At 41.2% G+C, this 12,880-nt stretch overlaps 1 protein-coding gene across 1 annotated transcript; it reads left to right on the top strand.

Annotated features, from left to right (window-relative positions):
* On the top strand, positions 1-12,040 carry GNMT (glycine N-methyltransferase). The gene is made up of 6 exons (XM_007426616.4): positions 1-430; positions 4,037-4,164; positions 8,685-8,798; positions 9,647-9,789; positions 10,928-11,049; positions 11,767-12,040. Exons 1-6 carry the CDS (start codon positions 225-227, stop codon positions 11,936-11,938), a joined length of 885 nt encoding a protein of 294 aa, XP_007426678.1. The 5' UTR covers positions 1-224; the 3' UTR covers positions 11,939-12,040.
* Positions 12,041-12,880: the final 840 nt, after the last annotated feature.

The raw sequence follows: 12,880 nt of genomic DNA, 5'->3' as shown, positions 1-12,880 counted from the left end.
CTCCCTCAGCTGCGGACGGGTGGACGGGTGGGAGTGTCCGCTACCCCGCTCTTGGATTGGCCGGCTGCGCGGAGGGGCGGTCCCTGGAGTGAGCTCCTCTGGCGACCGGCTGCCGGCTCTCCTGGGGATTGTAATTGGCGGCGGTGGCGGCTCATCCTCGAGAGCCGTTGAAGGAGGTCGGAGCAGCAGTCACGCAACCCGCGCCTTGAGCCGCCCGCCTCGCCATGGTGGACAGCATCTACCGGACTCGCTCGCTGGGCGTGGCAGCCGAGGGGCTCCCGGACCAGTATGCGGACGGCCGGGCGGCGCGCGTCTGGCAGCTGTACATTGGCGACACGCGGAGCCGCACGGCCGAGTATAAGAACTGGCTGGTGTCGCTGCTGCGCGGACAGCGCTGCAAGACGGTGCTCGACGTGGCCTGCGGCACCGGGTGAGTCGCGGGGAGAAGAGTTGCTGAGCGGCTTCTCTGCCTTCCGTACGTCGGGAGTTTTTGTGATTAACTTGCAGGTGGAGTCAGCTAGAGAGTATCACCTAGGTGCGGCTCCGTGCTATTTAATCCGGAATCGTACTGCTTCCTTTGAATCTTCACGCTGCCCCTCGACGACGGATACAATGCGCCTGAAACCCCCCAGATCTCTTGCGTATTATCCGACACTGATTGCGCCTGAGGGCGATAGTGCTTGCCCACTTGGGAACGACCCCTTTCCGTTCCACGGGAAGAGGGGGAGATCTGCCGTTGGTCGTCCAGCTTCACTCACTTTTCTTCTTGTTGCTCGAAAGAAAGGGCACGCCTTCCCAAACTCCCAATCAGGCAGGAGCTCCCATAAGACTTCTATCACCCTTGGCATCTGAAAGAAGTGAGTCCAAACTTAGCCATTACTCAGAGTAGAACAATTGCAATCAAGGGGATATAAACATCAAGGGCTTTTGTGGCACTCAAAAGACTTCAGCTTTGGCATAAGCTTTGGCGATTGTCTTCCACGGATGACTGAGGCTGGTTCCCAACCTTAGGCTGTCTTCAGATTAAAGACATGGTTGCATCATGTTGAGGCCTAATGACTAAAATGTCTATAGAAATAAACTATTGGGGAGCATCTTCTTTATCTTTTTAACATAATGCCTGCAACTATTGCAGTATGTGGCATTTTCCTCTCTTCTCATTACCTGTTTGTTTTCTACATACTGTATATATACAAGCAATATTTGTCTAAAATAGGAATATTTTGATGCATTTATTTTATTAACAAATGTAATTTTAATGCATAATTAGAATGCACTTTTTCATCTGCTGTACTGGAAGAATGGACTGGTCTGCCCAAGATATTTTGCTGGCTGAGAAAGAGATTCTATCCCTCCTCCAAATTAAGAGGCATTTGGACACATGGAGAATCTCAAAAACATTTCTGCTTTTCTCCATCCATATTTGATTAATAATTACTAACAATGACTAACAATTAATAATTACTAACAGATTACTAAGAGTTTGCTGCCCTTTCATGTCAGCTAAAATCAGCTGTCTGAGATAACTGCCTCAACTTTGCCTAATGTTAGGACCAGCCTTTGCAAGGGAAGATAATATAAAGAGATTGTGAGTTGAACATATTCCTGAACAAATAGAAGTGTCAGTAAGTCTGTGTCAAGGTGGGCATCTTGGAAGCCTACATCTTCAGTAACGCAGTGAAGTCACCTAAGAAGGGCATACATTTGTTTCTATTTCTTTTGTTTTTTTAGATTTATGGGTTCAAATATGTGAAATAGTTGCATTACAAAAACTTAAAAACCGGCAGAACAGGTGCTGCTGAATGTTGGCTATGCAGTCTGAGAATATTCTGGGGGTTATAAAATGGGCATTGGTGGGAACAAATATTGCTTATTCTAAGTTCTAAGGAAGATGGGATCCTCTGCAGGGTTAGTTCTGCCACTTCCCAACTGGATCCCTGCCCCTCATGGCTGGTTAAGGCTTCTGGATTTGAGCTGGAAGTTGGATTTGAGTAATAATCAAAATTTTGTTGGGGAGGGAGGATTCCGTCACCTCTGAAGGAGGCTGTGGTGTACCTCCTACTCAGGAATCTGTCTCTCAATCCATTTTGGACAACTTTGGACTTGTCTCCAACCTTCCTTTTTAAGGAAAGATTGTTAAGAAAGTAGTGGCTCTGCAACTGCAGAGAATCCTAGAGCAGTGTCCAAACTTGGCCACTTTAAGATGAGTGGACTTCAACTCCCAGAATTCCCCAGTCCATTCATCTTAAAGTGGCCAGGTTTGGACAACACTGCCCTAGAGGAAGCAGATTATTTGAACCCCTTTGCAGTCAGATTTCAGGCTAGGATACAGCACTGAAACTGCACTGGTCACATTTCTGCAGTCATTGGACAAGGGGTCCAACTCTCTTTGTCCTTGATCTCTCAGTGGCTTTCAAAGCCAAAAACTATGGTATCTGTGTGGACCATTCCTAACGGATTGGAATGGTGGGAAGGAGTTGTAGCAGTTCTCTTCTTTCCTCATGGGACAGTCCCAGGCAATGTTGGTAAGAGAGGAGAGATCTGCTCTGAGGCTGCTATTTTGTGAAGTGCCTCAGGGCTCTCTCCTCCCTCACTCCTTTTTAATATCTATATGACGCTACTGGGGGAAATAATCTGCTGACACAAGGTTTGGTATCATCAGTATGCTGATGATAACCAACTATACATCTTGACCCTGGGCTGAACAGATGATGTAATGGAAATGCTGGCCCAGTGGTTGTTAATAAAATAAATGCATCAAAAGTGTTGACCCAGTGCTAGATAAGGAGAATCAGATTCTAAACAAATTCCTTCAACATGGAGTGGCTTTGGTTTGTGGACCTGATGATTTCAGGGAAATTCCATCTCTAACTCTGAATGGACGGTCTGCAGTTTGGGGGTTCTCCTAGACTCACAGCTCCTGCTTGAAGAACAGGAGGTGGATGTGGCTAGAAAGGTTTTGCACAGCTACATCTTGTGTGCCAGTTGCAACCATTCTTGGACCAAAAGACTTTGCACACAGTCACTCATGCCCTTATCACCTCCATTTGGAATGTGCTGTACATAGAACTGCCCTTAAAGAGCATTTGGAGGTTACCACTGGTACAAAGCCTGACAGCTCAGATGTGATGGGTGTGTCCCAATATTCTTGAATGACAGTGCTGGTTCAGGAGCTGCATGGGTTACGATTTGATTTCCGTGTACAGTTCAAGGTGCTGATTGTCACCTTTAACATCCTATATGATTCCAGACCTGATTATCTGAGGGACCACCTTCTGTATTCATCAGCCCATGCAACAAGATCAAATAGGGTCAACTTCCTCCAGATCCTGTCCCTATGAGAATGTCACATGACAGGACCTTGGAAGGGATTTTTCATTAGCTGCCCCCACTCTTTGGAACCCGCTCCCAGTAGAGATCTGGTCTCTATGGTGGGTATCAGTGTCCATTCCAGTTTTCTGAATGGTTTTCTATGGTGCATTTGCCTAGCCTGAATTTGGCCAGACTTGAAATTACACCTGCTTAACTCAGGCCTTCCTGATTCAGTTGACAGGGATTCAACACAATTGTGGAATGCATGCGGTTACTTGTTGTGTTAATCCAGGTGACCACTTAAAAAGTAATAATGTGGTAAAGGGCTAGAGGTGAGGGGAATAAAAACAGAGGAATCATTCCCACAAATATACTTTCTGTTAATAGAAGATATTCATCGTTGCTGTTTCGGGAGGGAGAAAATATTGAATTTCTTCCCTTCAGATTTTAAATGAATATGTGCAGGTGTCATGTATTTAGATTTCCTAAGAGACATATATGTGGGAGATATTATGTATGCAGCCTTAGGAAAGAATTTTGAAACAGCATACTAGCCATTGCCCTAACTTTCATGGGTGACTTTTTTTCTCTAACTACTAAAACATAACTGCTAAACATAAGTGGAGGGGATTATTATGCTGAGTTAATCTAAGAAATAGTTTACTTCAGATCTCATCTCTCAAAGGTACTTGGAAATCATTTTCTCTCTCCGTTTCTGGTGCAGTGTGGATTCCATTATGCTGGTTGAAGAAGGATTTAGTGTCACCAGCGTAGATGCCAGTGACAAAATGCTCAAATACGCCCTGAAGGAGCGATGGAACCGTCGAAAAGAAGATGCCTTTGACCATTGGGGTACTCTAACTTTTGGATTAAGAATATCAACTGATTCAGTTCCCTTCCCCAATCTGAAGTACCCCAGATATGTTGGATTATAACCTGTAGAGTTTTGGTCCAACAAAACTGGAAAATACTAGCTTTGGGAAGACTAGAGCCAAGTATTCTTAGTTGATTCATATCCCCCTGACAGAACAAACGATTACAGCACTTTTATTAGTTCCAGGACATAGTCTGAATGTAGAAAAAACAGCAGTTAGGTGTTATATTTTGGTGTTTTTAGATGGAAGCTAGTCTGGGAACCCTATATCTGTGTCAGACTCAGGGCTGAAAAGTGCCTCCCATGCTGTTCTTTTTTACTCAGAGATCCAAACATGTAGAAACAAATGCAGGTTTATTATTTTTATTCATCTTCTGAGTTAAAAGCTCAATTATTTACATACCCTTGCATATCCTCGCAACTCTAAGTTTAGCTGGCCAGGCCAGGTTTGAGTTCCAGAAGAATTGAAGCATAATGCCAACACAGAATGCTCATTCTGTCTGATGACTCCCAAGGACCCATATATTTTATACCCCCTTGCTGGCTGGGGAATTCTGTGGGTTGAAATCCATGCATCTTAAAGTTGCCAAGGTTGAGAAACACTGCCCTAACATGACTTGACCACCTATCAATGCTTGACCACTTTTATTTTGGCACTTTTCTCACACCTACTACCTCATACAATTCACATGGGAACTATCTGTTCTTTTGGAACCATAATGTATTGTGACTTCTTCAAACTTTTCAGTTTGGTACATTTCCACAAGGGAATGCGGTAGCGCAGTGGCTTAATGACGCTGAAAGTTGCCAGCCAGAAATGGTTGACACTTCAGAGATTTGAGCCCAGCTCCACGCGGCAGAGCGAGTTCCTGTCTCATCCCTAGCTTCTGCCAACCCAGCAGCTCGAAAGCATCCGCAAGTAGATAAATGGGGACTCTCACCCTGGTGGGAGGAAAAACGCTGGTGGCGCCTTGCACGGGAAACGGGACCAGTTGCCAGTAACACGGAAGCCGCACATGCCCAAAAAAGGCGCAAAGCAACAGAAACCCCGCCTCTTGTGCTCGCCAGCTGGGCTCCGCTCTAGGAAGGAGGCAATGGCAAACCATTTCCGAAACACCTTGCCTTGAAAACTGCAGGGACTTGTCCAGGCAGTCGCCACAGAATCGGTCACGATTGAGTGCAGATTAAAAAAAAAACATTTCCACAAGCTGCATAAGCTGACTTCTTCCTGAGCAAACCTTTCTACCTTTTGGGCTTCCTTCACATACTCTACATCTTTCATACATGCCCATTCACACAAATGATAGCATAAAGCTATACATTATTATAATATCATCTCATGATAATGATTGAGATTATATTGTAGTGACAATATACTTGCATTAATATAGTGATATATGGTTCATTAATAATGTAGTTGTATATACTACATTGATTAATGAACCATATATCATCATATTAATGCAAACTCTGGCCTGGACATAAATATCTCTACTGTTTAATATATCTCTGTATTGTACTAGTTGCAGCCTGAAGCATTGACTTGGTCAGCATCTTTGTTGTTGTTGTTTAGTCGTTAAGTCGTGTCCGACTCTTCGTGACCCCATGAACCATATTGCGCCAGGCCTTCCTGTCCTTCACTGCCTCCCTGAGTTTGCTCAGTTTCATGCTCATTGCTTCAGTGATGCTATCTAACCATCTCATCCTCTGCCGTCCTCTTCTCCTTTTGCCTTCAATCTTTCCCAGCATCAGGGTCTTCTCCAAAGAGATCTCTCTTTGCATTAGGTGACCAAAATATCTGAGCTTGAGCTTCATTATCGATCCTTCCAATGAGCAATCAGGGTTGATTTCCTTTAAGATTGACTGGTTTGACCTCCTAGCAGTCCAGGGGACTCTCAAGAGTCTTCTCCAGCACCACAGTTCAAAGGCATCAATTCTTCGGCGCTCGGCCTTTTTTATGGTCCAGCTCTATATAAAAATAGATCTCGGTTGTTCTTGTCCTGGCCCTTTACACTATTGAGGTTTGAATGCTTCCAACAACAGTATCTGAGCATCTTTTCCAGGCTATGTTTAAATTAGCAGTTAAGTTTATATCTTGACAAGAAGAACTTGATGAAATATGATCAGTGCTGTTGGAGCAACTGCCAGAATGCCAATGCTACAATGTGCTCCCTGCTGACATATTTGGAGTGGAGGTGAAAGAGGTGCCTATAGGGTATAGTGTGGAAAGGATGGTTCCTCATCCCAGTCAAGGTTTTACAGATTTTTCTCTGGAATTTATATATCCTTTATACATGAAAAAGAATGGAAACTAGCTTGGCCTTCTGAAAGTTGATCTATGGCATTGTGACTCTATTGCCTATGTCCTTTGTACCAGCTTTTCCCAACCTTTTGGAACTATAGTTACCAACATTTTCAAGCTATTTGGAAGGCACCAAGTTGAGTAAACTGCTTAATAATAGTAGTAGGTGAAAAGAATAATAAAACAACTGATTCACAAATTGTTAAGCCTGCAAAAAGGCTTAAGAGAGGTTGATAGCCACCTCAATAATAAGTCAATGTATCTAATTCAGTATTTGAACAGGGGAGCCCCATGTTGTCTGTGCAACTCAGCAATTAGGGCTACAAAAGTACATTTAAAATAATCATTATCAAAAATTCTGCATACAAGTAAAATTCTGTAATGTAAATTTATTTCCATAATGAATTGGCTTGTAGTCATTGGGCTTCTTTGTGCTCCCTATTCCAGTTTCAGAGATTTTGCCAGACATAGGTAAAATCCATTTATCCTGCTTTTGCCAACCTGGTGCCTTCTAGATGAATTAAACTACAGTTCTATGCTTATAGGTAGAAATTATGGAAGTTGTAGTCCATACTTTGTTTTGTTTTTGTTTTTCTTGCCCCTAAGGCCTCAGTGATCTCAGTGGTATGGGGAAGGCCTGGTGTTGCTGTCATCACCGTACAAATAAACAGCGCTCCAATCTCTAAATTTTGTTCAATAAGGTGCTATTTGTGACTCTAACAAAATCCATAGCAATACAAAATGCAAATAAGCACTTTGATGTTGAAGGCCTAAAGGCTGTCTTTGTAAATATCATTGTAAAAAAAATCATAGTAAAATCTATATAACACTGATTTAATAGCATTTTAACCTCTTTCTGCCAAGTTTTTCTATCTGTGCAGACATACACATGAAATCCATGTGGATTTTGTGTTCTGACAAGACCCTGTATTGCTGAGAATATTCTGTGAAGGAGGAGAACATTTACACAAGCATGATTTTCCTTAGAGTTGGGGCCCTGCTTCCACTGTATCTGCCGAAGATATACAGTACAATCAGATAATTAACTTTGTTGCTTAATATATTCCTCTTAATGGCTCTCCATATAGCAAAATTTGTCCACAAGCTTCTTTCCTGCCCTTTCCTTCAACTCAGGGAGCCCCATTGTCCTTGCCTCTTTGAAGTCTACTGTCATGTAATGCTCTTGGTCTGATTGAATAGCCCAGTGGTGAACATGTCCTTTCTGCACCTTCATTTCCAGCTTCTTGCCCGATCTTAGGTGATTTTTCATAAATCAGTTTGGTCTATGGAGCAACAGCACTTGCCATTCCCATTGGATCAGTGTCACTCTAACCCAAAATAATTAGGCCTCTTAGCAGAATAAGTCTGTAGCAATAGCAGCACAGACTTACAGAATCTAATGAAAAACAATTAGCTGAAGGACAAACCCAGGTCATTATTACATTTATGATTCCAACAACAAAGCCATGTGGTAATTAAGGAAATTTGCAGAAGCATCAAAAATGCAAGTCCACAGAAGAATCTGAAAATTATATAGGAAAAGCTGGATGGTGGTCGGAATTGGCCCACAGTAGTTACAAAGAACAGTTTTACAATGATCAGGAGAATCTCTGGATAGAAGCAACCCCTAATCCAGAGAATACTAACATACTAGCATAAGTGCAAAAGCACCACTGGGACATTTACAAGCCCAGCATGCTGTAGAAAGCTCAGTATTTCTTTCTTTCTTAGCTATTAAATTTGGTAATAATAAGACTTCATGAAATAAGCTTTCCTTTAGTGGGAATGGAATGGAAGGGGGAAAGTGTAGAAGCGAGGGATTAATTTTTTACATCAGACAAGCTGTTTCATAACAGAGACTTTTCTGCAGAGTCACATTTTAAAAAGTGTGGGGTTAGCTTCACACATTATGCGAAGACACAGCTTGTTTTAACCCATAGTTTATTATATAAACTTCAACTGGTTTGGTTCATACAACATACTATAAACCACAAACCATGGTGTACAAGATACAATGGTAAAACCATGTAGCACTGCGAGTTTAGCATGTTATATGAACTAAGGTGGCAAGTGATAATTTTCACTTCCATTTTGCCTGGGAAACATAAGATCCTTTCTTGCCTAGACAGAGCAGGCATGATGAGGAAGCAGAGGTTAAGTTAAATGAAGCGTATCCCGTGCTTTTCTGTTCTGCAGTAATTGAGGAGGCTAATTGGCTCACCTTGCCACAGGATCTACAGAAGCCTGGTGAAGGCTTTGATGCTGTCATCTGCTTAGGGAATTCTTTTGCCCATCTTCCAGATTTTAAAGGTGAGTGTCAAAAGATTGTTGTATAGAGGTCTGTTGTATTGTCAATGCTATAGAAAGGGATTATCTGAGTCTTTCTTAGTCTATACAGAAGTTTACTTTGACTTCGAATAAACAAAAATACTTCCTAGCCGGAATGATAAGTAATTCATTCAAATATTAAACAAGAACCAATTAATTGTTGGTCGTTATGCTGTGACAAAATTCATATTTTTTCAAATAATCTGTTTTCCTTAAAAAATCCTGTTGAAAATTATATCAGTTCAGCTAAGGAATCCAAGTGGTTTAAATGTTCTTCCTTAAATATGGTATGGATACAATGGATAGAATGATAGGAGATATTTTAGTTTGCAGATTCTATCCAAATTTTGAACATTTTTGGACCCATTACATTTTGTATATCTTTTCCCTCCAGGCTAGTGCTGGGGGAATTGATAATCTGAATTTCAATATTGAATTTGTAAATTCAAGAAAAAAAAATTAAAGTTTACTAGATTCTAACTTTTCACAGCCAAAAAGTATGTGAAGAACAAATGATACAAGCCACATGCTCCACAGACATGCTCTCTATTACAGCAATGCTATCTAGTTGTTCTGGGCAAGGGCAGCTCCAGAAAACTAGTTTTGGGGTACAGAGGGATAGCTATAGTGAGTTTTTTGTTATATATCTTAAGTATAAAGATTCCATTATCTGAGTGTACTATTACCCAGAATTTAGGTGGTGTTGCTTTGATAATCAACAAAATATATATTTATGTCCAGGGTAGCCAGAGATTCCTCTGGTTTGAACCCAGAGGGCAATCTAAAGGGAACAGGAAGGAATTTAACTCAAATTCTGTATCTACCCCTAGGTGACCAGGGTGTTCATAAACAGGCTCTTAAGAATATTGCCAGCATGGTTCGTCCAGGTGGCATTCTTGTCATTGATCACCGTAATTATGACTACATCTTGGAAACAGGTTGTGCCCCTCCTGGGAAAAATATCTACTACAAGGTAATGCTAGAAATAAGCTCTGCCTAACCTTTTGTGACAGTGATGATAAAACAGCAAAAACATCTCTGCCTTTATAGCTTCTCAGAGCTAATTATAACAGTGCAATACCACTGTATAGTACAATGCCACATATTTCAATGTGATTCCTTTCATGTGGATATAAAGGAAATGTATCAAACAGAATCAGACAGTACCAAGGTACCTGGCTCTATTTAGATACCTTAATATTCATAATATTACAATAAAGATGGAGAAGGAAATCTGTCCCTGTGTTGTTCCCAGAGATTCTGTTAAACCTGCTAATTCCTTTGCTTTTTTTTTTCAGAGCTGGGTTGGAATAGATCAGGTAGTGGAGTGTATACTTTACAGTCTCCAATTAAAAGGATATGAACACTGACCTCTGTGACATTAAACCATTGCTGCATCAGAGTAGATAGCATTGTAATAGACACATAGGAAGCTGTCTCATATCAAGATGTACATAATGCTAATTAAATTGTTAGCTCATAGTTTTCTAGTCTCATATCCCTTCCAAACATTGAGATTATTACATATCAAAAGCCTTACATATGAAGCTACTCAGCTGAGAACAATATAGAGTCAAATGTAGACAGCAAGATGATTAAAGTGCTGATGAAGGCATAGATCTAATAGACAGCAAACAACTCTCATCACAGTCATGAGCTTTAGAGACTGGAATTAGACATTTGGTTCCAAGCATAGAATCTTAGTAGCTGAGGCTCTGATCCCAAACATTATTGTCAATGCAAAAATCAAAATTGAGAATCTCCACCACTTTTCTATGGCAGCATTGCTCTACTACTACTACTACTCACGTGCATGAACACATGGCACTTTTTTCTCTAGAGGGGATGTTGGTGACAATAGCACAAATATAGTTGAGCAATAAGTAATTAACTACCTATGGGCATTCAGTGCAGGATGCAGGTTATGATGCACCCAGAAGGAAGAGGAACTAGCAATGTTACAAATTTGTTTTTTATTATATGGTAGTAATGTTTGTTATGCAATCTGGGGCTGGGTTAACACAGTGAACAAGCCAACTAAGGAACAAATGCAGAAAAACATAAACACAGAGAATTTAATAGCTATTAATTCCCCTCCCTTTCTTTCCCAGAGTGATTTAACCAAGGACATTACTACGTCGGTTCTCCTTGTGAATAATAAACCAAATATGGTGACACTGGACTACACAGTGCAGGTCCCACATGAAGGCAGTGATGGAAATTCAGAACTAAGGTATGTTCTCTGTGGAACCCACATGATTAGTGTATTTCCACTTTGATAACAAGGCTTAGCACAGCTAACCATTTGGCATAGGGTCAGAGAAACAGGTGTCCTGGACTTACTTACTTATTTATATATGATTTATATAGCTGCTCATCTCATACAAGTGACTCTGGGCATCTTAATCTTTAATCTTAATAAAGATTAAAACACAGAAAATCCATCACATATAAACTCCCAATACCCAAGGATAAACAACCTCACTCACATCAATAACAACAGAGCTCATCTACCTGCCTGACCTGAATGCTTGCAGAAACAGCTAGGTCTTTCAATGACTTAATGTTTACATACCATACTGTACCTACCTATGAGATACCCTCAGAGGCCTGCTCATCTCTAAGAACGATCAAATTAGCAGGTATCAGAGACAGGGCCCTTTACGTTATTTTAACCCTATGAAGCAGCACATGAAGCAGCACAAGTAGAGTTATTATGATATGCATCATGCTTTTTGACCAGAATCCCCAAAGGATCTTGCATTTCCATGAAAAATCTTGCATGCATGGACAAGTTGAACTGTCTGAACTGGGAGTGATTTAAGTGGAAAGAGGGATTGGGAATAGCCAAGTTCAATACATTAATCTTTACATTACTGTGTCTCTATAGTAATATCTTCACATGTTTCTGTTACTTAGCTATTAACATAAATTTTCTGTCTTTTAACAGTCAGTTCCGTCTCTCTTATTATCCTCATCGTCTGGAGCCTTTCACAGAACTACTGAAAAATGCATTTCAAGGCCTATGTGAACACACAGTCATGGGGGACTTCAAGCCTTACACACCAGGCCAGCAGCCTGGCCCATGCTATTACATCCATGTAGTGAAGAAAACTGGCTGAGATCTAGTCAACAGACTATTCTAGCAGTCATATGGGGTCTTTTCAGTGGGTGGCGAGGTGCAGAACTTGTTCAAGCAAGAATAAATATGCATAGGTACTACATGAACCAGAAAAGAGATTTGGAAAATTCATCTTCCCCAAGAATCCAGTCTAATTAATCCACTTTGAGGATTGAAGAGCTCAGTGACATTGGGGGGAAGAAAGTGGGGGTAAGATTGCTTTGCATCTCAATCTCAGTTGCATAGTTGGCTAAAATGTACATTGTTCTCTCTTGATACTTTCCCCCTTCTTTTGCTGAAGATGCCTGAATAATTTGCATCTATATTAGACTATAATGATTGCAGTGATGCCTATATCTTCAAGGGCTGGGAAGAAAGGAAAGAGGGGGGAAAAACGTTATTTCATGCTTTATTGTGTCTGGGGAATCAGTGCCCCTTCAAGTGAACTTGGACTATATTCCTTTTCACTGCCTACTGCCTGCACTAGCCAGAGCTGATCAGGACTGAGTCTAACACAGTGTGAAGGGCACATGCTTCCAACACCTTGTGAGATTCTTGGATCTCCTTAAGCAGGAGAGTCTAATAGGGAATTCTAAGGTACACTTATCATTGTGCAATCCCAGTCATTGGGAATTTGCAGTCAAAAATTATTCATAAAGGATATTTTGTATAATACTAAAGGTAGGACCCTTGTTAGCTCAGTGACTAACATGTACCTATTTCCTATGTGTGTCCTTGACCTTTAAAAACACCCACACCCTTCACCCTCAGTGCTTCCACTAATGAAGATAGTATTTCTATGTAATGATTGTTCCCACTAATCAGGGGAAGGGGGGGGTTAGTGGGAATGATCAAAGATATAATGGGGAGCTAGCTATTGTAATAGAGGAGTTGCAGATACCATTAGTAAAGCATCACTGAATCCTAGAACTGGGCCTACTTT

Source organism: Python bivittatus, unplaced genomic scaffold, assembly GCF_059951505.1.
Source record: "Python bivittatus isolate LINGU-HERP-01145 unplaced genomic scaffold, Pbiv_v1 ctg000020_np1212, whole genome shotgun sequence".
Lineage (NCBI taxonomy): Eukaryota > Metazoa > Chordata > Lepidosauria > Squamata > Pythonidae > Python > Python bivittatus.
The sequence above is the reverse complement of the archived record's forward strand: the minus strand, read 5'-3'. Positions and strand labels throughout refer to the sequence as shown.